General features: G+C 39.9%; 2 protein-coding genes across 2 annotated transcripts in view; one reads left to right on the top strand and one right to left on the bottom strand.

Moving 5' to 3' along the window:
* The window catches only part of FBXL13 (F-box and leucine rich repeat protein 13), a 277423-nt gene that overhangs the window by 82111 nt on the left and 168643 nt on the right, over positions 1-26669 (bottom strand). Inside the window, exon 12 of the mRNA XM_030932545.1 lies at positions 26026-26155. Coding sequence (XP_030788405.1) covers positions 26026-26155 — 130 coding nt within the window. The remainder of the gene's footprint in view (positions 1-26025; positions 26156-26669) is intronic.
* Positions 25964-26669, top strand: part of LRRC17 (leucine rich repeat containing 17) — a 37888-nt gene continuing 37182 nt past the window's right edge. Inside the window, exon 1 of the mRNA XM_010377634.2 lies at positions 25964-26085. The gene's annotated coding sequence lies outside the window, so the exon portion shown is untranslated. The remainder of the gene's footprint in view (positions 26086-26669) is intronic.

Here is a 26669-nt window from a genome sequence, read left to right as displayed (position 1 = left end):
TGAGATTATACTTGGATAATTTTTCTAAAGATCCTTTGCGAAGTGTGTTTCTAAAGCCTGAACAAATTTATGGCAACTCGTATGATGGAGTGCAATACAGTTACAAGTTAATGTTTTAGGAGAACAACTGAGCTCATGACATTATTTAAAAGAAAAAGTTGATTATATAAGGCCTTGCTACACAAAATGTGGTCCATAGACCAGCAGCATAGGCATTACCTGGGAGCTTGTCCAAAACACAGAATCTTAGCCCACCACCACTGACTTAGAGGCTGCACTTGAACAAGACAGGTGATTTACACACAGACGTGACAGTCTGAAAAGTGTTAATCGAGAGGAAATGAAGAGCAAAAAGAAAGTATATCAGTCATGGTTCTCCAGAGAAACAGAACCAATAGGATATACTTACATCCAAGTATATATACATACATACATATATATACACACACATACACACACACACACACACACACAAACATCCGTGTGTGTGTGTGTGTGTGTGTGTAGAGAGAGAAAGAGACAGAGTTAGAGATGTATTTTAAGGAACTGGCCCTGTGATTGTGGGGACTGGCAAATCTGAAATCGGTATACCAGACTGGTAGGCTACAAACTCAGAATTTCTACATTGCAAGTCTTGCAGCAGAATTGCCTCCTCTTCAGGAAACCTCAGTCTTGGAGACCTGTCTTTATTCTTAACATCTTCAACTGAATGAAGTTCACCCACATTATAGAGGGTAGTCCACTTTACTCAAAGTCTACTGATTAAAATATTTATCACATCTTAAAAATAAAAACAAAACAAACCTTTGCAATGACATTTACACTGGTGCTTGACCAAACAACTGGGCACTATAGCCTAGCCAAGGTGACATAAAATTAACCAACACAGAAGGAAATACACCAAATACTAAGAGTGATTATCTCTGAAGAGTAGATAGTTTTCAAATTTTCTACAGTGACCATGTATAGTCTGAAAAAAAGAGAAAAAGAAAAAGGCATCTTTGGGGAAAAGATAGCATAAGAAAGCCCTTGGACAGTTTTTGAATCATCTCCTACCATAGACCTCTCCTTGCAGGGAAACACCAACTAATAAATGGCCCATGACTCTTTATAACTCTTCCTGCAATCTGTGTGTGCCTTATTTTCCTTCAAAGAGATGCTCAGGTACTCTTTTTTTGAATTTCCTACTGTCCATTTTCATTTTTTTGAAGTTCTACTGTGTTGGACAACTATGAGAGGATGAATGAATTAAATTTAGGAGAAAGATAAAGTCTGGGAAAGAGTGCAGAGTTTGGCAACAGACAAGATTGAAAAGGATTCCAGGCCAGGCATGGTGGCTCATGCCTGTAATCTCAGCACTTTGGGAGGCCAAGGTGGGTGGACCACGAGGTCAGGAGATTGAGACCATCCTGGCTAACATGGTGAAACCCCGTCTCTACTAAAAATACAAACAAATTAGCTGGGCATGGTGGCACGCACCTGTAGTCCCAGCTATTCAGGAGGCTGAGGCAGGAGAAACGCCAGGAAGCAGAGCTTGCGGTGAGCTGAGATCGCGCCACTGCACTCCATCCTGGGCAACAGAGCGAGACTCTGTCTCAAATCCAGGTGGAAGGTAAGCACAAGTGGAGGCAAAGCAGTGGGGGTGCTGGTCTTGGCTGACATGGCAGGATCACTCTTGGGATGAATAAGAAAAGTTGAGGAGGTAAGGAAGGAGGAAAGGCTAGCAGAAAACCGGTAAGGCAAGAATGAGGTAGTTTTTTTGTTTATTTTCTTTTATTTTTATTTTTGTACTGCCATGAATTCTTGAGTAAATGTTTTATAAGTATCCCAGAGCAAAGTCCAGGGGAGATGAATGAGCTTTTCAAAACATGAACAGAGTAGGAGAGAAGAATGCTGGGTTTGGAGTTAGCTAAGCTGGTTTTGAGTCTAGCTCTACCTCTTTCTTGCTTATAACAAAAAGCAGCTTTCAACCTCTCAGCTCTTAGTTTCCTCACCCGGAAAATGAGCATAATAATACCTATTTTAGGAAATTCTTGAGAAAACAAAATGAGGCAATGTATATAAAAGTGATTAGCTAGCATAATGTCTGGCATGTAATACTGGTATCACTTTTCCTGTTATTGTTTTTCTGGGCACATTTTGCTCCCACGTGAAAGAATCAAGAAGCAGGGGTAGGGTGTCTTGAGAGCTCATTGTAGTGCAGCCCTCACATCGCAAACAAAGAAATGGGATTCAGAGAAGTTGTGTGATTGGAGAACAGGTTCTTTATCTATTCCTCACAACGTGGCCCCAGTGCTGAACATAGTGTCTGATACAGAATGGCTGCTCCAGAAATGTTGAATGAATGAATGGATTATCTTGAGTCACATAGCAGTGGCAGAGCCAAGGCTAGAGGTCACCTCTTCCCATTATGACACACAACCCAAGGTTTGAGAACTGTTTTCTGTTTGTTTTTATTTTTTTATTATTATTATACTTTAAGTTCTAGGGTACATGTGCACAACGTGCAGGTTACATAAGTATACATGTGCCATGTTGGTTTGCTGCACCCATCAACTCATCATTTACATTAGGTATTTCTCCTAATGCTATCCCTCCCCCAGACCCCCACCCCCAACAGGCCCCAGTGTATGATGTTCCCCGCCCTGTGTCCAAGTGTTCTCATTGTTCAATTCCCACCTATGAGTGACAACATGCAGTGTTTGGTTTTCTGTCCTTGTGTTAGTTTGCTGAGAATGATGGTTTCCAGCTTCATCCATGTCCCTGCAAAGGACATGAGCTCATCCTTTGTTGTTTTTGATGACAACTCTAAATTCCCCCCTTATCCCAGACCTTAGTTCATAACCCTAACACTAGTATCTCTAATAAAGTTTTCCATAAAACAAACAATCTTTTCTCTCTTGCTTTCTTTGTAACACATTCATGTCAAGATTTCCTGAACAAGAGGGAAAATGATAGCAAAAAACAGCCACAACTGGGTGATTCCTTACAATACAGCCCAGAACTTGGTGCTATCAACCAATAAGATTAGTATCCAGAAAGTAGGGGGTAGGGCTCTGAGAAGGGCTCTTTAGCTTTGTCCTGGCATGAAGTACTTAGTTTTCCACACAGTTTATATTAGAATATCCAAAAAGATATTTGGCTAATATTTTATGACTCACATATTCCTCCCAGAATCTTTTAGGCCAAGCAACCATTAGTTGTCCTTTCTCTTCCTAAAATAATGGAGATATAAGTCTGAAGTTAAAAATTCCTCTCTAAAGGCAAAAGCAAAATATTTTATCAAGTTAAAATTCCAGGTGTCATCATCACAGCTGATATCTGTGTGTTTTCTGTGTAGGATTTTTACACCTGAAATCCGATTCCTGTTTGGTTGTAAAGTGATTTTGGCTTCCATTTTACACCACCTGGAGCCCTGTCACCCTGTCCTTTGCTGGTTAAGCCCCCATTGATTGGGAAGTTGAGGAACTTGGCCTCACTAGTGGTGTTCCAACCACAAGTCCCAGCAGACAGCTACTGCTGCTGATGGGGGCAGAGGAGCTTTGGTGATCACAGTCAAATTCTCTCCAGCTGCTGCCTCTGGGTGGGGCTCAACCCATCATCATGAGAAGACAGACCTGTCCGTAAAGGAAATGAGTTGTCAGTGAGCCACATACTCACTAAACACCAAAGTGCAAAGCACAAAGGACTAACTCAGATCCCTCTTTGCCACTCTAAGGTAGTAAAAAGGAAGAGATTTAGCGACAGAGATGGTAACATCATACGAAGCTTCCACTTCCCACACCTCCTTTACAACAGTGCCTGTGAGTCGGCTAGCTCAGCAGCACAGAAAAGACATATATGCAGAGCTAGACCCTCTAAGGCAGCTGGAAATATCCATCTGAGATAGACATGGCCATGCTGTGGTCCTGTACCACCTCCAGCTGTTTCTCACATTCTCACAGCAGTGCATCCAATGACTAATAGGTAGTGTGATGACTTTAGTCATATCCATATATTCTTCATGTCCTCTTAGTGACCTCAAAGGAGCCTGACTTAGCAAGCAGAATGAACTGTTGGAGAGAAAAACAAAGCTTTCCTTCAAAACTATCATGGAATATAGTTTTACTGCATTCAAATGCACCACAAGCATCTTTAATAGCAACACTTCCCAGGGACTGTGCTACAAGGGTTTGACAGACTCTCAAATACCATGTCCTCTATAGGGACAGGAAGAAGGGTCTGGTAATTGTCTTTCTTGAGGTCCTGCCAACCCCTCTTTGGATGATCCTGTATTGTCCAGGTCTGTATATTGTTCACAGTCATCCCCATCTCTATGGTCTGAAATCCTATCCATTCACTATGCACTTCTTCCTGGTAGCCCTCCCTGATCACCTCAGGTAGACATGTTTCGAACTCTTACATCTGAGCACCAAAGCCTATAGTCTACACTCTGCATTTTATATCCTCTGCCTTATATGACAGTTACCTGCACACATGTCTAGTATCCTTGCCAAGAAGCATAGACAGCATCTTAGCCATCACCGTATCCTTTACAGTACAGCACAGTGCCTGGTGCAGAGTGTTTGTTAATAGACCAAGTAGTTGTTGAATGAATTATTTGTAGAATATAAATGAGAATTAGTAGTTTCAAAGGGATGGTAGTCAATATGGTCAGTTGTTAAACAGTGCCATATTTATATAAAAACACTGGACAATGAAACATTTTAAAAAATTAATTTTCCAGTGTGAATGAGGAACCAGGACACAAGCTGAGTGAAGCCTACAGATGCCAGGAAGGCTTGTATGCTTGCCAACTCTGTGTGCATTTACTGCACAATGACTCAGAGCTGGGATCTGTCAGAAGCAGGCTGATACATCCTAAACATTCTTGTCTAGAATATACTAATTGGCTCTTCTCCTCAACCAGTGGCCAAATTGCTCATAGTTTCCCTTGTATTACTGAGAGAATCACAACGATAATACTTTCTTTTTACAGCACAATGATCCACAGAGCTACTTGGTTTGTCTAGATTTATTGAACTAGATGGTGGCTTTACAGCTACAGTTCTAACCACATGCTTCACCCAGGTCCAAGACCAAAATAGAGTTTTGTGAACAGTTCATGAAATTCTGTGTCACTTCACAAGATAGGGAGAATAGAAGAAGAAACCAAAATAAGTATGTTTCCAGGAAGAATAAAATTTTTTTCAAACCTTTTTTTCAGGAATAGGGAACATGATCTTAGTCCCCTGAGACTCATCATTTTGTCATCTCATTCTTCAAGATGTAAAAATTGTTGCCAGATGTTTCATTTTTACCACTTAATATAATAAACATCCTTATACATTTTGCCTACAAAGAGATTATATTAACCTGTGGATGTTAAACAATAGGTGTTTGGTACTTTAATTTTTAATTTTCACTATGAACATAACTCCATGTTATGTTCCAACAAATAATTTTAACAACCATTTAAATTTATATAAGTCCTATTTACAAGACATATAAAAATGTTTTCATAAATTCTACAATTTTTTTTCAACACAGGTTGAAGTCTAGTTCAGAAAGGACACAAAGCATTCCTCTAACAGGGAAACTGAAGCACAATAACTGACCCAGAAAAGCAGGAATTGCACTGTGATTTTTTTGACTCATGACTACTTTTCTACTAGAACTCCTCCTTATTAAATGATACTTAAAACCACATATTTTTTCAAATACAAAATGCAACAGTTTTTTTTACTGTATGCAGTATAGCACTTTATAGTTTCACAAATTATATTCTTATATTAAAAACCAAGGTAGTACATACTCAATATGTATCACTTCCTCATTATTTTACCACACTAGCATTATCTATGTTCTTGATGATATTAATGTCTATCGTTTCTCTAGAATATTACATAATAATGTGCTACTGCATATGTCTTCTCAACTTCCTGTTCAGTGACCTCCGGTTGGTAGCTTAAAATAGGCCATGGTGAGAGTATTTACACCACAGAATTCAGCCAACACTAAAAAGTCAGGCTTTTCCTGCCCTTTATTATTCCATAGAAAAAAGGAAAATGGAATCAGCCAAATATAAGTGCATTACAATTTTGAATTTAACTGTTTCCAATTCATTTTGATACATAATCTGTTCATTCACAACTGGTTTAGCTGGTCACAAAACTCTTGTTGTTCCAATTAACACTTATTGACAGACTTCCAAATCTATACCTTCACTCCCAGCTCTCTTCCAAGGACCAGACTTCTACTTCCAATTTATTCTTGTCATTTATACCCAGATGTATCACAGGAACCTGAAATTTGGCCTTTCCAAAATAAGATTCATTATTCTTTTTTCCCCACTCTTGCTCCTTTTTTGGTTATCTTGTCTAGTTACCATATAGAAATACAAAATCCTAAAGCTGAAAAAGACCTCAGAGATTATTTCGCCCAGCCTAGCCATTCGACAGGTGAAGGAATTGAGGCAGAAAAACCAAGTAACTCCAAGGTTGCATAACTGGTCAGTGGCATAACAAGAAATAGATCCCAGGTCTCCTAACTTCAAGAAAGGAGAGGGAGGGCGCGGTGGCTCACGCCTGTAATCCCAGCACTTTGGGAGGCCGAGGCAGGTGGATCCCAAGGTCAGGAGATTGAGACCATCCTGGCTAACACAGTGAAACCCCATCTCTACAGAAAATACAAAAAAATTAGCCGGGCGTTGTGGCGGGTGCCTGTAGTACCAGCTGCTGGTAGGAGAATGAGGCAGGAGAATGGCGTAAACCCGGGAAGCAGAGCCTGCAGTGAGCCCAGATCGCACCACTGCACTCCAGCCTGGGCGACAGAGCAAGACTCCGTCTCAAAAAAAAAAGAAAGGAGAAAGATGAGGGGGGAATTGGGGAGGGGGAGAAGAAGGGGAGGGGAAAGGGGAAGGGAGAGAAGAGAGGAAGAAAGAAAAAGAAAGAGGAAAGAAGGAAAGGAGGGAGGAAGGGAGGGGAAAGAGAAAGAAAGAAAGAAAAAGAAAGAGAGAGAGAGAAAGGAAGGAAGGAAGGAAGGAAGGAAGGAAGGAAGGAAGGAAGGAAGGAAGGAAGGAAGGAAGGAAGGAAGGAAGGAAGGAAGGAAGGAGAGAAAAGAAAGAGGAAAGAAAAGAAAAGGAAGAGACAAAGAAATTCCTCCCCTGACTCTTGCTTTGCTTATGCAATCTCCATTCAATTTGGCTAGTACATTCATCCCTGGACATGCCTGTGTGGCTTTCTCCAACCTCCAACACAAGTCCCAGGGGTGAACAAGTAAGACCTTCCATGATCTCTGCTTCTCTGAAAGGGGAAGGTTGGAATTTATGTAACCTAGAGAGAACTGAAATGACCTTGGAATCTTCAGTTTGCAGTTTGTACAGCCTACCTTTAAGTTTTGTGGGCTCTAGAGTGATTTAACAGTACAAGAACTGATAAGCCATTATTATTGCACTGAGTATTATAATCATTCAAACATTCATAGAATACTGTCCCTTTTCATTTTTTGTTGATTTGTGCATAGTGATTGAAATATAATTGGTGAAAAAATAGAGTGCACATGGTGACTCATGCCTGTAATCCTGGCACTTTGGGAGGCTGAGGTGGGAGGATCGCTTGAGCCCAGGAGTTTGAGACCAGCCTGGACAACATATCGAGACCCATTTCTAGAAAAAAAATTTGAAAAGAATTAACCAGGCTTGGTAGCATGTGCCTGTAATCTCAACTACTTGGGAGGCTTGAGGCAGGAGGATCCATTGAGCTCAGGAGTTTGAAGCTACAGTGAGCTACGATAACACCACTGTACTACAGCCTGGGTCACAGAGAAAGACTTTGTCTCTTAAAAAATAAAAAGAGAGAGAGAGACAGACAGACAGAAAATACTTTCACTTTATATTTCATAGCTTCCTAGGCACTTTTCTTCCTATAAATTTGAAGAAATATCAGACTCAACCTTACCAAGAAAAGAGATCACCAAGCCTTGCTCTAGCAAGTTACCAACTTCTCCACTACGTAACAGGCATCTCTGAAACACACCCTGGGGAGGCACGCCCTGACCCTGGCCACAGTCTCATTCATTCGTCAAGCTTATCAAAGTCCTACTATGAGCCAGGTATTGTATTATTTGCTAAGGATACAGATACACAATTATATAAGGCACCATCCCTGTTTTCAAAGAACTCACCTTGGAGAGGAGAGCAGACAAGCAAGCAGATAATTGAATATGTAGAGAATGCTTAATGAAAAGTACAATGATAAAAGTATACACAAGAGGGATACTAACCCAGCTTGGAGTAGGGCAAGGAATGGCTTAGCAAGGCCCTTCTAGAGAAGGCTGTGTTTGAACAGAACCTTGAAGGGTAAGTACAAGTTAATGTGGTGAATGGAGGAAAGGGACAGTAGCAGGATGTCCAGGCAGAGGGCAAAAGGTGAGCCTAGTGAAACAACTGAGGCTGGAAATGAAGAACGGGGAGGCACCAAAGCAGAAACCCCTATGGCAAGCTCCCCTACTGTCTGGTTTCACTATCCTAAATGTAAACATATAAATCTGAAACATGGTCCAAACTCCTCACTTTTCATCCAGCTTCTTCTCCAACTCCACGTTCAGAGTTGTTGGCTTCTAGGCATTTGGGTTTGAGCCTGAGTTTTGCTGGACCCAAGCCTTGCTTCCCAGCATGTCTGTGGTTGTTCCATGCCTGGCTTCCTGCAGAGGGCCATAACCCACCATTGCACACAGTTGAAGATACATGAATCTGTAGGGCAAGTGGCTACCCCATGATAATGTCAATGGGAGAATCTTTGGAGTTACACATAAACAGAGTAGAGGATAAAGGTAAAGTAAAACCAGGAATCATCACCCTCCCAATTGGCACCTTCTTATGTACAAGTAGGATGGCTTTGTTCTCCCCATTAAAACTCTTACTCCTACTCATATTTTCCATTCTGAGACTCTGAGAGAAACATGGACATATTTTAGAGAGCTCTGCAATGAACTGGGAACTAATGTGAATCTCCTTGGAGCATTTTAGCTAGCACATTTTATCCATTCATTCATGGGAATATTTAAGGAAAGACTTAGAGGAAGTTAACCATACAGATATCTGTAGAAAGATTCCAGACAGGGGGAACAGCCAGTGTGAAACCCTGCAGCATGAGCCTGCTTATGTTTCTGAAGAAGAGAAAAGAAGCCAGTGTGGCTACAGCAGAGTAGGCAAAAAGGAGAAGAACAGGAAATGCTGTCAAAGGGGCAACTGGAAGATGAGGCAGATTTCTCAGGGCCTTGTAGGTCCTTCCAAGGCTTTTCTTTTATTAAATGAATAAGAAGGCTTGCCAGGTATTTAAGCAAAGGAAGGACATTGACTTGGGTTTTTAAAGGATGCCTCTAGACACTGAGGTGAAAGCAGACTTGCAGGAGGCAGGGGTGAAAGCAGGAAGGCCAATTAGGAGGCTATTGCAATAACCAGGCAAGAGATCATGGTGACTTGGACTGGGGTGGTGGCTGTGGAGATGTTTAGATCCTGATTAGATTATGCAGGAATAGTCAACTGCACTTCCTAACAGAGTGGATGTGGCGTGAGAGAAAACAGTCAAGGGTAATATCTTAGTTTGCTAGATTGGCTGTAATAAAGTACCACAAACTGGATGGCTTCAACACAGAAATGTATTCTCTGGTTCTGGAGGCACAAATTCTGAGATCAAGAATTTGGTAAAGTTGGTTCCCTCTGAGGGCTGTGAGGAAGAATTTGTTCCAAGCCCCTCTCCTCAGCTTACAGATGGCCATTTCAGGTTCACAAAGCATTCTCCCTGTATGCTTGTGTCTGTGTCCAAATTTCCTTCTTGCATAAGAACAGCCATCATACTGGATTAGGGCCCACTCTTAATGACCTCATCTTAATTAATTACATCTGCAATTACCCTATTTCCAAATAAGGTCATGTTCTGAGGCACTATTGGGTGTTAGGACTTCAACATATAAATGTTGTTCATTTCATCAATGAACAATGGATTCCATCAATCCATAATAGATGGTGCCAAGATTTTTGGCCTAAGAAACTATAAAGATGGAGCTGCCATTAACTGAGATGGGGAGGACTGTAGGGGGAGCAAGGAGCAGGAATTTTTTTTTTTTTTTAAGATACAAGAGTCTAAATTTTGAGAGAAATGTCTGGGTTGGAGATATACAAATCATATATATGAGATATATACTTTTAAATACATATATTACATATATGTATATATGTGTATCTATATGAGTAAATATGGTATATGTGTGTATATATATGATTTTATATACATATGAGTGCTCATTATTGTAGGTGATATAAAGCCATGAGACAAGATGAGATCATCAAGGGAGTAGATACAGTCAGAGAAGGGAAATGGATCAAGGACTGAACCCTGGGGCCCTCTGTGCTTAAGGGATTGAGAGATGAGGAGGTAACTTAAAGAGGCACTTTAAGAAATACTATTAAAAGTAGGAAAAGAGAAAGATCTATAGCACAATATAATTTATGAGAACATAAGAAGGCATAGAGATTTAAGGAAACATATAAAACAAATTAGAGGGGTTGCTTGTGTAGGGGGAGGGGAATAGAAATGGGAAATATGAACAAAAGGAAATAAAAATAAACAAGAGAGGGGCCTTGCACAGACTGATTATGGAAGTTTGCCATGAACTGAAAGTATAATTAAATCTGCTCTTGGTATCTGAGTTCCAAAATAAACAAAATAAATCCAGTGTGAAATAAAATAGAAATCCCTGGTTATGTTTTTTTCCCTTGGGTTCTTTTTCTTCCCTGTACAATATTGCAGAGGAAACACAGCATTTTTAAACTTATTAACTTATTTTAGTGAGAATAGTCACCATAGAAACTCCTTATTGAGTTCTGACACTTTGATCAAAGAATATTTGAAAAAAGGGGAATTGAGTGAAACCTAGTTACTGTGGAAGTGAATATAAGATGACTTAAATACTTATTGCTAGTTTCTGAGAAGAAATGAATACTTATTAGCATAAAAACCCACCCCAAGTTTGAACGCTGTTCTCCCACTCCTTTTGTAATATGCTTGTAGCATTGCTATAAAAATTAATTACATGGGTAAAAATAGGGAGTAAGTATGGGTAGCCACAGCATCAGCTTTCCTGCAGAAACCACATCTCTAAGTTTTCTAAATCATAAAAGTGTCATTAGGAATGGCACAACCAATTTGGAAAACTAACAATATCAACTAAAGCCAAACACACACACCTGCAATCCAGCCACTCGACTCCTATATACACACACATAATGTGTATATATCCACCCATGTATATATATAGTGTGTATATATATACCCATGTATATATAAACACACACACATACATATATCCAACAAAAATGTCTACTGCGTTCACCAAAAGCAACATACATGAATGTTCATTGCACTTTGTATACTTTTCTTCTCTCTTTTTGAGACAGGATCTTGCTCTGTTACCCAGGCTGCAGTGCAATGGCGCGATCATGGCTCACTGCAGCCTCAGACTACAGACACGTGCCCCCGTGCCCAGCTAACTTTTTTTATTATTTGTAGAGAAATGGTTTCCCTATGTTGCTCAGGCTGGACTCGAACTCCTGGGTCTCGATCCTCCCACCTCAGTCTCCCAAAGTGTGGGGATTACAAGCATGAGCCACCTGTGCCTGGTCACTTTCCTATATTATATTTTGGCCAAACTTACCCCAGAAAAGTCATTAGGGAAGTTTCTTTGTTCATTAGGTCCCAACTGTCAGTGCCAGCAAAGTGGGAAGTAGATTTCACCTGGCATCTTGGATGTTAAGGATTACTCTGTGGTCGATCACAAGCATGATGAAAGCAACAAATTCAGATATATTGTTCAAATATGAGCATGTGAATAATGGTGAGAAGCCTTCACAACTTTCTCTCTTGCACTTCAGTTATTTTCTCGAGTAAGGCTCTCCCTAAAGCAAATCTGGAAGTATTTTTTTATTTTTATTTATTTAATTTAATTTATTAATTATTTATTTTGAAACAGAGTCTCACTCTGTCACCCAGGCTGAAATGCAGTGGCATAATCTCGGCTCACTGCAACCTCTGTCTTCCAGGTTCAAGAATTCTCCTGCCTCAGCCTCCTGGGTAGCTGGGATTACAGGCATGCACCACCATACTTGGCTAATTTTTGTAATTTTAGTAGAGACAGGGTTTCACCATTTTGGCCAGGCTGGTCTCGAACTCCTGACTTCAAGTGATCTGTCTACCTTGGCTTCCCAAAGTGCTGGAATTATAGGCGTGAGCCACCATGCCCAGTCGGGAATTATTCTTTTAAACCCCAAATGAAAGCTAAATAGAAATTACAGACTCACCAGAGTCGTACCAGTTTCTTTCAGTTGCAATGATGGAGACCCAACATAAGCTAGCTTAGCTAGAATGGGAATGAATGGTGTCTTTACTCACAAGTCCAGTTAAACAACGTATCATCTCTCTTCAAACACATCATCTCTTCCTCTTGGTAGGCTTCTTTGTGAAGATTTCATTCTCTCTCCCACAGCAAACAAATTTCCTCTGTGCTGCTGGAGAAGAGAACCACAAAGTGGCCTAGACCTATACGCTCCAGGCCCTGCAACCTCAAGGAGCACAGAATTTATATTTCCCAATGTTAAGTATCCGGATGATTCTGAATTGTTTTGTTAGGGTTACACGCCCTTCCTGGACAAATCTTAAACCCTGGAGATGGAATTCATCATTGGCCATGCCTGGATCAAATGACTAGTAGTCATGGGAAAATACTAATACCAGTACATGTAAGTACAATTGCAAGTTATGATATTCATTAGAAAATCAGTCACATTAATTAAAGAACCTACAGTGTGTATCTAATCCCCAAAGAGGCTGGGCATGGTAGCTCATGCCTGTAATCCCAGCACTTTGGGAGGACGAGATGGGCAACCTGAGGTCGGGTGTTCGAGACCAGCCTGGCCAATAAAATACAAAAATTAGCTGGGCATGGTGGCGCACGCCTGTAATCCCAGTTACTCAGGAGGCTGAGGCAGGAGAATCGCTTGAACCCAGGAGGTGGAGGCTGCAGTGAGCCGAGATCACACCACAGCACTCCAGCCTGGGTGACAGAGTGAGACTCCATCTCAAAAAAATAAAATAAAATAATAAAATAATCCCAAAAGAATGCAGAATACTTCTAAAACATACGTAATTGATTTTCACTTTTTATTCCAGCTCTCCGTCATCGCTTATTTTTTCTAAGAAGTATAGTTAAAGTTCTTTCACAATATCATATGAATACATTTTTCCTGTTTTTGAACAACAGCAGCTGGCATTAAAGTTTAGTCCATGATATATTTTGTTTATGTTAATCCAGAGCTCCTAAAGGACACGGAGGCTGTTTTATTCGTCACAGTGCCCAGTATGCATCAGGCACTCAACAAACGCCTGCAAAAGCATTTAGATGTAAGCTCCTATTCTCAAGGCTTTTTGTTTTATTGAAACCTTTTTTCTCTGTCACATATATTAACATATAACTTCCTAATAAAACATTCCAAATTTATAAAAAGAAAATAGATTCTAATTTCCAAGAGAGAACCTCTTCGAGGTAAAAACCTTAAAAATCTATGAATTGTCGATTTTCCTTCTATGAATCCATTTTTGTACTTTACCCAGAGCTGGAGAGGTAGATAGAGCCTCCTCAAAAGACTTAATAAGTCACTCAGAAGCAGTAACATTCAAGCTTCACTGGTTCTTCATGAAGCTACAGCAGGAGCAATTACTAAGATACCTGTGCTTCACGACAAACCCATTTCTTACTCTCACTGGGCCTAAAGGGGCTCAGTTTCAAACTCCACAATTTCTAGTGCCTGAAACAGTGCCTGACACTTAGAGGTAAATACTACTGAATTATTAAATGAACAGATGGAAATGAAAAGGAGATGAATGAAAGAAACTAACATTGTTTTGCATAATTGTGAAATACTAACTTCATTGTTGTTTTGAGGCTTACAAATTAAGATGTAATTAGGAAAGGAATTCAATTCTTTACACATTTAGAAACTCAAATACTTACTGAGGCCAGGCAGGCAATGCGATTAAGTGGTAGCAGTACAGGTGTGAATGCATGTGCTGACCTTACTGAGTGGAGGAGAGGCTGGCAAACAATGGTCCATCTCAAGGGAGGGAGTGAGGCTGACTTAGCTCCAGCCCATTGTGGCCATATGGAAACGCAGGTCCAATTCGGCTAGTTCTTCCCATTTTTAAAGAGAATCTTGAAATCTAGAATGTTTTGTGAAAACTCCAAAATTTTACCTATTGGCTCAAAATTTAAAGACAGATTATGTGTGTTTTGCAGTATTTATTTTGTTTTTAATATTTGTGGGTACATAGTAGGTGTATATATTTATGGGGTACATGAAATGTTTTGATACAGGCATGCAATGTGAAATAAGCACACTATGGAGAATGTGGTATCCATCCCCTTAAACATTTATACGTTGAGTTACAAACAACCCAGTTACACTCAAGTTCTTTTAAAATGTACAATTTATTATTGACTATAGTCACCTTGCTATGCTATAAAATAGTAGATCTTATTCTGTTTTTTTTTTATAACCCATTAACCATTTCCACCTCACCCTCAAAGCCCATTATCCTTCCCAGCCTCTGGTAATCATCCTTCCACTCTCTATGCCCATGAGTTCAATTGTTTTGATTTTTATTAGATCCCACAAATAAGTGAGAATATGCAATATTTTTTAATACATCTCACAAATAAGTGAGAATATGGGATGTTTTTCTTTCTGTGCCTGACATAATGATCTCCAGTTCCATCCCTGTTACTGCAAATGACTAGATCTCATTCATCTGCTGATAGACACTCAGGTTGCTTGCAAATCTTAGCTGTTGGGAACAGTGCAACAGACATAGGGGTGCAGATTTCTCTTTGATATACTGATTTCCTTTCTTTTGGGTATATACCCAGCAGTGGAATTGCTGTATCATATGATAGCTCAATTTTTACTTTTTCGAGGAGCCTCCAAACTGTTCTCCATAGTGGTTGTACTAATTTACATTCCCACCACCAGCGTACTACGGTTCTCTCTTCTCCACATCCTCACCAGCATTTGTTATTACTTAACTTTTGGAGAAAAGCCATTTTAACTGGGGTAAGATGACATCTCATTGTAGTTTTGATTTGCATTTCTGTGATGATCAATGATGTCGAGCACCATTTCATATGCCTGTTTGCCATTTGTATGTTTTCTTTGAGAAATGTCTGTTACATATTTTGCCCATTTTTTGATAGAACTATTAGAATTTTTCCTATAGAGTTGTTTGAGCTCCTTATATATTTTGGTTTTTAATTCCTTGTCAGATGGGTAGTTTGCAAATATTTTCTCCCATTCTGTGGGTTGTCTCTTCACTTTGTTGATTGTATCCTTTGCTGTGCAGAAGCTTTTCAACTTGATGTGATCTCAGTTGTCCATGTTTGCTTTGGTTACCTGTGCTTGTGGGGTATTGCTCAAGAAATCTTTGCCCAGATCAATGTCCTGGAGATTTTCTCCAGTGTTCTCTTGTAGTAGTTTCAAAGTCTGAGGTCTTAGATTTAAGTATTTAATCCATTTTTATTTGATTTTTGCATACATTACGTATATAGTGTTATTCTTCTGCATATGGATATCCAGTTTTCCAAGCACTATTTATTGAAGAGACTGTCTTTTCCTCAGTGTGTGTCCTTGGCACCTTTGCTGAAAATGAGTCCACTGCTGGTGTATAGATTTGTTTCTGGGTTCTCTATTCTGTTCTATTGGTCTATGTGTCTGTTTTTGTGTCAGCACCATGTTGTTTTGGTTACTTTACCTCAGTTAATTTGAAGTCAGGTAACGTGATTCTTCTAGTTTTGTTCTTTTTGCTTAGGGTAGCTTTGGCTATGCTGGGTCTTTTGTGGTTCCATATAAATTTTAGGATTGTTTTTTCTATTTCTGTGAAGAATGTCACTGGTATTTTGATAGGGATTTCATTGAATCTGTAGATTGCTTTGGGTAGTATGGACATTTTAACAATATCAATTCTTCCAATCCATGAACACGGAATGTTTTTCCAATTTTTGGTGTCCTCTTCAATTTATTTCATCAGTGTTTCATAGTTTTCATTATAGACTTCCTTTTCTTTTTTCATTAATTCCTAGTTATTTAACTTAATGTATGGTTATTGTAAATGGGTTTACATTTTTATTTTTCACATTGTTCACTGTTGGCATATAGAAATGCTACTAATTTTTGTATGTTAATTTTTTATCCTGTGACTTTACTCAATTTGTTTATCAATTCTAATAGTTTTCTTGTGGAGACCTTAGGATTTGCCAAATATAAGATCATATCATCTGCAAACAAGGATAATTTGACTTCTTCCTTTCCAATTTGGATGCTCTTTATATCTTTTTCTTGTCTGATTGCTCTAGCTAGGACTTTCAGTACTATGTTGAATAACAGTAGTGACAGTGGACATCCTTATCATGTTCCAGATCTTAAGAAGAAAGGCTTTCAGTTTTTCCCTATTCAGTATGATACTAGCTGTGGGCCTGTCATACATTGTTTTTATTATGTTGAGATACGTTTCTTCTATCCCTAGTTTTTTGAGGATCTTTCTTATGAAAGGATAGAATTTTTTAAAATTTTTTTCTCTCCTGCTCCATAATGCTACATTGAGATGTTGAATTTGATCAAATGCTTTCCAGCATCAACTGAAATGATTATATGGTTTTTATCCTGCATTCTGTTGATGCTATGTGTCACACTGATTGATTTGCATATGTTGAACCATCCTTGCATCCCAGGGATAAATCCCACTTGGTCATGTTGAATGCTCTTTCTAATGTATTGTTGAATTTGGTTTGCTAGTATATTTTTGAGGATTTTTTGCATCAATATTCATCAGAGATACTGCCTTCAGTTTTCTTTTATTTATTTATTTATTATTGTTTATTTTTTGCTGTATCTTTGTCTGGTTTTGGTATCAGGGTAATATTGGCCTCAAATAATTACTTTGGAAGTACTCTTTCTTCCTTTACTTTTCAGAATAGTTTGAGTAGGATTGGTATTAGTTCTTCCTTAAAGGTTTGGTAGAATTCAGCAGTGAAACCATCAGGTCCCAAGCTTTTCTTTACTGGGAGACTTTTTATTACAGCTTCAATCTCATTACTTATTATTGGTCTGTTCAGATTTTGGACTTCTTCTCAGTTTAATCTTGGTAGCTTGTATGTGTCTAGGAATTTGTTCCTTTCTTCCAGATTTTCAAATTTGTTAGCATATAGTTGGTCATAGTAGCCACTAATGATCCTTTGAATTCTGAAGTATCAGTTGTAATGTCTCAGTTTTCATTCTGATTTTATTCATTTGGATCTTCTCTCTTTTTTTCTTAATCTTGCTAAACGTTTGTCAATTTTGTTCAACTTTTCAAAAACCCACTTTTTGTTTCATTGATCTTTTTTTTTTTGTCAGTTCATTGATCTTTTTGTATTGGTTTTTTTCATTTCAGTTTCATTTACTTCTCCTCTGATCTTTATTTCTTTTCTTCTAATAATTTTGGGTTTAGTTTGTTCTTGCTTTTCTAGTTCTTTAAGATGCATCATTAGATTGTTTATTTATAGTTTTTCCTCTTTTTTGATGTAGGCATTATAAAAGCTATAAACTTCCCTGAGTATTGCTTTTGCTGTATCCTATAGGTTTTGGTATGTTGTGTTTCCATTAGCATTTGTTTCAAGAAATTTTTCAATTTCCTTCTTAATTTCTTCATTGACCCACTGGTCACTCAGGAGCATATTGTTTAACTTCCACGTATTTGTATAGTTTTCAAAATTCTACTTGCTATTAATTTCTAGTTTTATTCCATTTAGTCAGAGAGGATGCTTGATATTATTTCAGATTTTTTTGAATGTTTTAAGATTTGTTTTGTGAACTAACATATGATCTATGCTTCAGAATGATCCATGTGCTGAGGAAAAGAATGTGTATTCTGCAGCTCTTGGATGAAGTGTTCTGTAAGTATCTATCAGATCCATTTTGTCTATATTGCAGAGTAAGTCTGATGTTTCTTTGTTGCTTTTCTGTCTGGAAGATCTGTCCAATGCTGAAAGTGGGGTGTTGACGTTTCCAGCTACTATTGTATTGGGGTCCATCTCTCTCCAGCACTAATATTTGCTTTACATATCTGGGTGCTCCAGTGTTGGGTACATATATATTTAAAATTGTTATATCTTCTTGCTGAATTGGCTCCTTTATCATTACATAGTGACCTTCTTTGTCTCTTCTTATAGTTTTGGTCTTAAAACCTATTTTGTCTGATATAAGTATAGTGACTCCCATTCTTTTTTGGTTTTCATTGGCATGGAATATCTTTTTCCATTCTTTTATTTTCAGTCCATGTGAGTCTTTATAGATGAAGTCTGTTTCTTGTAGGCAAGAGATCAATGTATCTTGTTTTTTCATCCATTCAGCCAATCTATATCTTTTCACTGGAGAGTTTAGTCTATTTACATTCAATATTATTATTGATAAGTAAGGACTTACTTATTCCTGCTATATTGTTATCTGTCTTCTGGATGTTTTGTGGTCTTTTTCTTCTTTCTCTCCTTTGTGTCTTCTTCAACTGAAGGCAATTTTCTCTGGTGATATTATTTAATTTCTTGCTTTTTACTTTTTTGTGATATTATTTAATTTCTTGCTTTTTACTTTTTTGTATATCTACTGTATGATTTTTAGCTTGAGGTTACCATAAGGCTTGCAAATACTAGCCTATAAACCCATTGTTTTAACCTGATAACAACTTAACACTGTTTGCATAAACAAACAAATAAACATACAAAAACTAATAAAAATTATATGTATATTAGTCCGTTTTCATGCTGCTGATAAAGACATACCTGAAACTGGGAAGAAAAAGAGGTTTAATTGGACTTACAGTTCCAAATGACTGGGGAGGCCTCAGAATCATGGCGGGAGGCAAAAGGCATTTCTTACATGGCAGCAGCAAGAAAAAAATTAGAAAGATGCAAAAGCGGAAGCCCCTGATACAACCATCACATCTTGTGAGACTTACTCATTATCATGAGAACAGCATGGGAAAGACCTGCCCCCATGATCCAATTACCTCCCACAACACATGGGAATTCAAGATGAGATTTGGGCCGGGACACAGCCAAACCATATCACTATGCTTTAACTTTGTCCCCCTGCCCCACTTTTTAACTTTTTGATGTTTCTATTTATATCTCATGGTACTGGTTATGTCTTGAAAAGTTGTTGTAGTTATTTTTAATTGGTTAATCATTTAGTCTTCCTACTTAGGATAAGAGTAGTTTATACACCACAGTTATAGTGTTATAATACAATTCTGTGCTTTTCTGTGTACTTACTATTACTGGTGAGTTTTGCAACTTCAGGTGGTTATTTATTCCTTGCTCTTCTTTCTGATTGAAGTACTCTCTTTAGCATTTCTTGTAGGACAGGACAGTTGATGAAGTCCCTCAGCTTTTGTCTGGGAAAGTCTTTATTTCTCCTTCATGTTTGAAGGATATTTTTACCAGATATACTATTCTAGGGTAAAAGTTTTTTCCTTCAGCATTTTAAATATGTCACGCCATTCTCTTCTGGCATGTAAGGTTTACACTGAAAAGTTTGCTGCCAAATGTATTGGAGCTCCATTGTACATTATTTGTTTCTTTTCTCTTGGTGCCTTTAGGATCCTTTCTTCATCCTTAACCTTTGGGAGCTTCATTATTAAATGCCTTGAAGTAGTCTTCTTTGGGTTAGATATGCTTGATTTCTGTAACCTTCTTGTACTTTGATATTGATATCTTTATCTAGGTTTCTGGAGGTTCTCTGGTATTATCCCTTTGGTTTTTGTTTGTTTGTTTTTTGAGGCGGAGTCTCACTCTGTTGCCCAGCCTGGAGTGCAGTGGCACAACCTTGGCTCACTGCAACCTCCACCTCCTGGGTTCAAGCAATTCTCTTGCCTTTGCCTCCTGAGTAGCTGGGATTACAGGCACCCACCACCACATCTGGCTAATTTTTATATTTTTAGTAGAGACAGCATTTCACCATGTTGGCCAGGCTGTGTTATTTCCCTTTGAATAAACTTTCTACCTCTATCTCTTTGTCTACCTCCTCCTTAAGGCCAATAATTCTTAGATATGCTGTTGTGAAGCTATTTTCTAGATCCTGTAGGTGTTCTTCCTTGTTTTTCACTCTTTTTTAAAATTATTATTATTATACTTTTAAGTTCTAGGGTACATGTGCACAATGTGCAGGTTTGTTGCATATGTATACATGTGCCATGTTGGTGTGCTGCACCCGTTAACTCGTCATTCACATTAGGTATATCTCCTAATGCTATCCCTCCCCCATCCCCCAACCCCACGACAGACCCTGGTGTGTGATGTTCCCCACCCTGAGTCCAAGTGTTCTCATTGTTCAATTCCCACCTATGAGGGAGAACATGTGGTGTTTGATTTTCTGTCCTTGAGACAGTTTGCTAAGAATGATGGTTTCCAGCTTCATCCATGTCCCTACAAAGGACATGAACTCATCCTTTTTTATGGCTGCAGAGTATTCCATGGTGTATATGTGCCACATTTTCTTACTCCAATCTGTCATTGATGGACATTTGGGTTCGTTCCAAGTCTTTGCTATTGTGAATAGTGCCACAATAAACAAGACATTTATGCAGCCAACAGACACATGAAAAAATACTCATTATCACTGGCCATCAGAGAAATGCAAATCAAAACCACAATGAGATACCATCTCACACTAGTTAGAATGGTGATCATTAAAAAGTCAGGAAACAACAGGTGCTGGAGAGGATGTGGAGAAATAGGAGCACTTTTATACTGTTGGTGGGACTGTAAACTAGTTCAACCATTGTGAAAGACAGTGTGGCAATTCCTCAAGGATCTAGAACTAGAAATACCATTTGACCCAGTCATCCCATTACTGGTATATACCCAAATGATTATAAATCATGCTGCTATAAAGATTCATTCTTTTTTCTTTTGTCTCCTCTGACTGCGTATTTTCAAATAGTCTTTAAGCTCACTAATTCTTCCTTCTGTTTGATCAATTCTGCTATTAAAGGACTCTGATGTATTATTCAATACACCAATTGCATTTTTCAGCTCCAGAATTTCTTTTTAATTATTTCAATCTCTTTGTTAAATTTATCTGATAGAATTCTGAATTTCTTCTCTGTGTTATCTTGAATTCATTTGAGTTTCCTCAACATAGCTATTTTGAATTCTCTGTCTGAAAGATTACATATCTCTGTTTCTCCAGGATTGCCCCTTGGTGCCTTATTTAGTTCATTTGGTAAGGTCATGTTTTCCTGGATAGTATTGATGCCAGTATTCTTTGGCATCTGGGCATTGAAGAGTTAGGTATTTACTGTAGTCTTCACTGCCTGGGCTTATTTGTAGCCATCCTTCTTGGGAAGGCTTTCCAGATATTTGAAAGGACTTGAGTGTTCTAATCTAAGCTGTACCTGCTTTAGGGGGCACCCCAAGCCCAGTAATCCTGTGGTTCTTGCACACTTGTCAAGGTACCACCTTGATGGTCTGAGACAAGATCTGGAAGAATTCTCTAGATTACCAGGCAGAGGTTCTTGTTCTCTTCCCTTCTGTTTCCCAAACAGAGTCTCTCTCTCTGTTCTGAGCCACCCAAAGCTGGTGGTAGAGTGAAACAAGCACCCCTGTGGCCTCCACCACTATGACTGCACTGGGTCAGACCTGAAGCTATCACAGCACTGGGTCTTGCCCAAGGCCTGCCATAACCACTTCCTGGCTACTGCCATTGTTTGCTCAAGGCCCTGGGGCTCTACAATCAGCAGGTGGCAAGGCCAGCCAGGCCTATGTCCTTCTCTTCAGGATGGTGAGGTCCCCCAAACCCCAGGTGAGTCCTTAGGTGCCCTCTGGGAATCAGGGACTAGAGTCAAAAACCTTAGAAGTCTACTTGGTGTTCTACTGCACTGCAGCTGAGCTGGCATACAAACTATAGGATGCAGTCCTTCCCACTCTTCCTCCCCTTTCCGAAGGCAGAGGAGCCTTACCTTGTAGCCACCACCACCCCAGGCCATGAAGAGTATTGCCAGGCTACCAATAATTTTCTCTTATGGCCCAAGGGCTCTTAAGTCAGCTTGTGGTGAATGCTGCCTCGCCTGGGACTCACCCTTCAGGGCAGTGGGCTCTCCTCTGGCCCAGGGCAGGTCCAGAATTGTCATACAAGAGTCAAGTCCTGGAATAGGGGACCCCAAGAACCTGCCTCAGTGCTCTACCCTCCTGTGGCCATGCTGGTATCTAAGGTGCAAGACGATGTCCCCACTGCTTTTCCCTCTTAAGCAGAAGGAGTTTTGCCCCATAGCTACCCTAGCTGGTAATATGCTGAGTCTCACCTGAAGCCTACAAGTCATAGAGGCTCATCCAAGGTGCTCAATGTAGTAGCTGGGTATTGCTGCTAATCATTCAGTGCCCAAGGGCTCTTCAGTTAGCAGGTGATAAATGCTGCCAGGACTGGGTCCCTTCCTTCAAGGCAGCAGGTTCCCTTCTGGCTCAGGGTGTGTCTAGAAATGTCACTTGGGAGCTAGAACCCGGAACGAGGGCCTTATGACTCTGACTGGTACCCTATCCTGCCATGGCTGAGCTGGTATCGAAAATGCAAGAGAAAGTCCTGCTCACTCTTCCCTCTCCTCTCCTCTCCTCTCCTCTCCTCAAGGGAAAGGAAGGGGTCTCTTTTGGAGCGATGAACGGTGAGGCTTGGGGCTGGTGGAGGGGTGATGCCAGTACTCCCTTGGCTGCCCCAGGTGGTGTCTCAGTATGTCATGTATCCCTCAGTCCACTGTCTCTGGGCCTAGTTGAGCACTAGGATTTGCCTAAGAGTTACAGTCCTTATGGCCTAGGCTGCCTTTCAAGTTTACCTGGAGGCACAGCGCACTGTAGCACTCGGTGGTGAGGTTTGCAGAACTCAAGTTCTGACTGCTGGGACTGGCAATTCCCCTGTGTCTAGGCCTGGGTTAAATGCTCCCTCCGTGGGTGGGCATCAGCTGAGTTTGGTCCAGTTTTCCTCTCTGATCCAAAAGAACAGCACTGAGTTCAATGCCTCACAATTGCTGTATTTTCCCTTTCCCAGCGCCCAGAGAGGCTCTCTGCACCATGCTGGAGGGGTGGCACTGGCGATTCAGGACTACTGTTTCTATCTCTTCAGTGACTCAGCCATATGAAGTTAAAACCAGGTACAACGAGTGCTCATCTGATTTTTGGTTCTTATGAAGGTGTTTTTTCTTTTTCTTTTCTTTTTTTCCTTTGTGCATTGTCGGGAGGCGGGGTCTTTATTCACATGGAGTGCTGTATGTGATGCCCAGGAAAAGCTCTCAGCATGGTGTGTGCTTCAGGGTGGCTCGGGCTCCAATCTCTGCTTTCCAGTTTGTCACGGGCTCTCAACTGTACATAGCCCGTGCCCTGCTGGATTCCACCTTCTTAGACACCACGTGAATCCCCATGCACTGCTCCCCTTGCCCCTTACCACCACCAAGCAGCTATTAGACACCTGAGGCCTCTGTCCTGTTAGTACTATGGGGTGGAAAGGTACGATGCCTTTTTTCACCCATAAGGGTGACAGCCAACACTCCTAACAAAATACAGGTGTGCAAGAGAAAAGCATTAACACATTTACTTAATTATTTGAGGCAAGGTCTCACTCTGTCTCCCAGGCTGAAACCCAGTGGTGGGATCACAGCTCACTGCAGCCTCAACCTCCCAAGCTCAGTCAATCCTCCCACCTCAGCCTCCCGGGCAGCTGGAACCACAGGCATGCACCACCATGCCTGGCCAAGTTTTTGCATTTCTGGTAGAGACATGGGTCCCACTGTGTTGCCCAGGCTGGTCTTGAACTCCTGGCCTTAAGTGATCCTTCCACCTCAGCCTCCCAAAATGCCAGGACTACAGGCATGAGCCACCGTGCCCAGCCTAAAACATTATGAAGGTGTTTTTTCCCTGTAGATAGTTGTTAACTTGGTGTCCTTGGGTGGGGAACAATGGGTGGAGCCTTCTGTTCCACCATCTTGCTCCACCTCCTCCAATTATGTGTGTTTTGTATGCATATCTGGGCAGTAGGTCATAGATTTGAAGCCTCTCATTTAAACTTTACTGTGTCTGAGAATATTTATCTTTAGGACACTTGTGTGTACATTTGTGCACTGTTGCTACAATAATTGCCTCATGGTAATTGAGAGACTGAGAAGAACAAGGAGGTAAGTCACACCATGAGGAGGGTTTAAGTACAAGGGCAAGTTAGAAAAGTACTGAAGGATTTATATTTAAGGGGAAGGCTTATCAGTGGGATATGTCAAGCACATTAAGTTGTTCCTGAGTTTGCAAATATTATTCTCTGGGATTAGGCCATCAGCATTTGCTAATTGGTGCCCATCAAAGTTAGGCTTCTACCCACCCACAGGAACTGAGAGATATCTTCTTTGATGATTATATATCAAAGGGATAGATCTCAGGTCCTTGAGGAAGACTTTCCTGAGTTGTAAAACTGTCAAGAAACTTTTATTAAAAGGAAACCTCAAAGGAGGCAGAGAAAGAACTTACAATTCCAAGTTTTCTAAAACAAATGTTCTAAGAAACAAGAAAACAAGAAGTCAGGGCCTAGAGTCAGTAAGAAGCCAGTCTAAAATTCAGTCATGCTGAGGAGAATGTCAATGCCATCTCAGTCATAAAGGTATGGTAGATGTTGATGTTTAAAAAGCTACACATCAGCAGATTAGTTTTAAACAAATATGAATGTTAGATGTTTATAGCCCTAACTTAGAATCCTCCCCTCCTTGCCCCCCACTCCCTCCAGACTACCCAGTGCATCAGGATACCACAAGATGTCAGTGGTGGTGACTAGGTAAGAATTCCATCCATTCAAGAATCCTGGGGGGAAACCTATGCTGCCCTTTTATTTCCCGCTCTCCCAGGGGACTCTGCCTGCCCCAGTATCTACCAACAGATGCTTAAAACTGTATTAGTACCACGTGCTTTCATCAGCTGTGCAAACTTGGACAACTTACTCAACCACCCTAAGCCTTGGTCGCTTCATTTGTAAATAAGCATAATAAATACATACCACACAGCATTGTATCAGGAGTAAATCTGATCTGTGTATAGCACTCAACACAATGCTTGGCATACGGTAATGACTCAAGAAATGATAACTATCAGTATTTCGGTCAGTTTTCACCTGTGCTATTATATTATTCTCAGAGAATAATGAACATACTGTGACACCAAATTAATAAAATACACAGAAAGGCAGAAGAAAATAAGTTAAAAGAATTATGGCTTAAATCTATTGAAATTAAAGCAGAAGAAACTATCAATGAGGCAGTAGCGACTTCCAAAGTGCCATGCCCTATCCTCCGCAACTTTACCCAATTTTCTGCCCAACTTTCCAAGTCCTGTTCCCTCAAACTTAAAATATTTTCCCACGCAGATCTCAAATCTTCATGTTATTCAGCCCAAGGGTGTAATGCAATTTTTAAAATTACAAGTTTTTGTTGTATTTTCTTTTCCTATTTATCACTTGCAGCATTTTACCCAAAAAAAAAAAAAAAAAAAAAAAAACCCATGTGGGAGTTAATTGACTTTTCAGGAATCCCGTGCAAAATTCTCCCTCAAAACACTCTCCTTTGTTTGTGTCTTGGAAGCAACTCCAGAGTTTTCAGGACTTGGATTCTGCTTTAGAATTGTGCTCAGACTGTCTCCATAAAAGTGGTCCGTTTCCTCATCCAATGAGCTCTGCCTGTTTGTCTGTGTGACACTCCAGTGGAAGGAAGCCAAGAGCCTATAGTAGCAATCCTGGGGAAAATTTCAGCAGCTGGGGCCATGTAATTTAAAACCTCCGAAAAGTGTGCTGCAGTCCGTGCACAGCATTAGTATAACGTGAGGGCTGAATGCAGCCCGTTCTCTGGAGAACTTCCTCACACACCGCAGCAAAGAGAAGACTGAAAGACAAACCTGGGTGCAGCCGGAGAGGTCCAGATAGATGAGCTTGTGGCATCCATTCCCCAAGTTCAGGTACTGTAAGCCTTTGTCTGTGAACCGTCTGCAATAAGCCAAACTAAGATTCTGTAAGTTGTGGAAGTGCCTGAAAAGACAAGGCAAGAAAGAGAGCAAGGAAAGTATTATACTTCAGTTGTTCTCTCAAATCTTTCTTAAGCCACTATGACAAAGAAAACTGTAAATTCAACTCTTCTTCTTGCAGATGTTCAACATTTAACTTTACTGTTAACTCTCTACCTGTTAAAGGAGACTAGAGTAACACATAATTGTAATACATTTCAAGTGAAAGTACTAATAATGCAATAATATTTGCCTAGATTTTTAAGAAAGTTGACTGGGATAAAGCTTTTTTGGTGTGTGTGAGGTGGGGGAGGCAATCACATTGTTTGGAAGTGAAACCAAATTTGCAGAGTTTATTGTTGCTTTTAGGTTTTATCTCTGGAGTACCAAAATAATGTGCAAAATATATAGAAGGACAAATCCTTTGTAAACATTTAAATGGAGACTGTTACAGGAGAGTGAGGATTTGGGACAGAAGGCAAAATTGAACATAACCATGCTCTTAAAATAGATCTGATAAGCAAATGATTTTTAAAAAT

This window comes from Rhinopithecus roxellana, chromosome 6, assembly GCF_007565055.1.
Source record: "Rhinopithecus roxellana isolate Shanxi Qingling chromosome 6, ASM756505v1, whole genome shotgun sequence".
NCBI classification, from domain to species: Eukaryota; Metazoa; Chordata; class Mammalia; order Primates; family Cercopithecidae; genus Rhinopithecus; species Rhinopithecus roxellana.
This window is presented reverse-complemented; position numbering and strand designations above follow the sequence as displayed.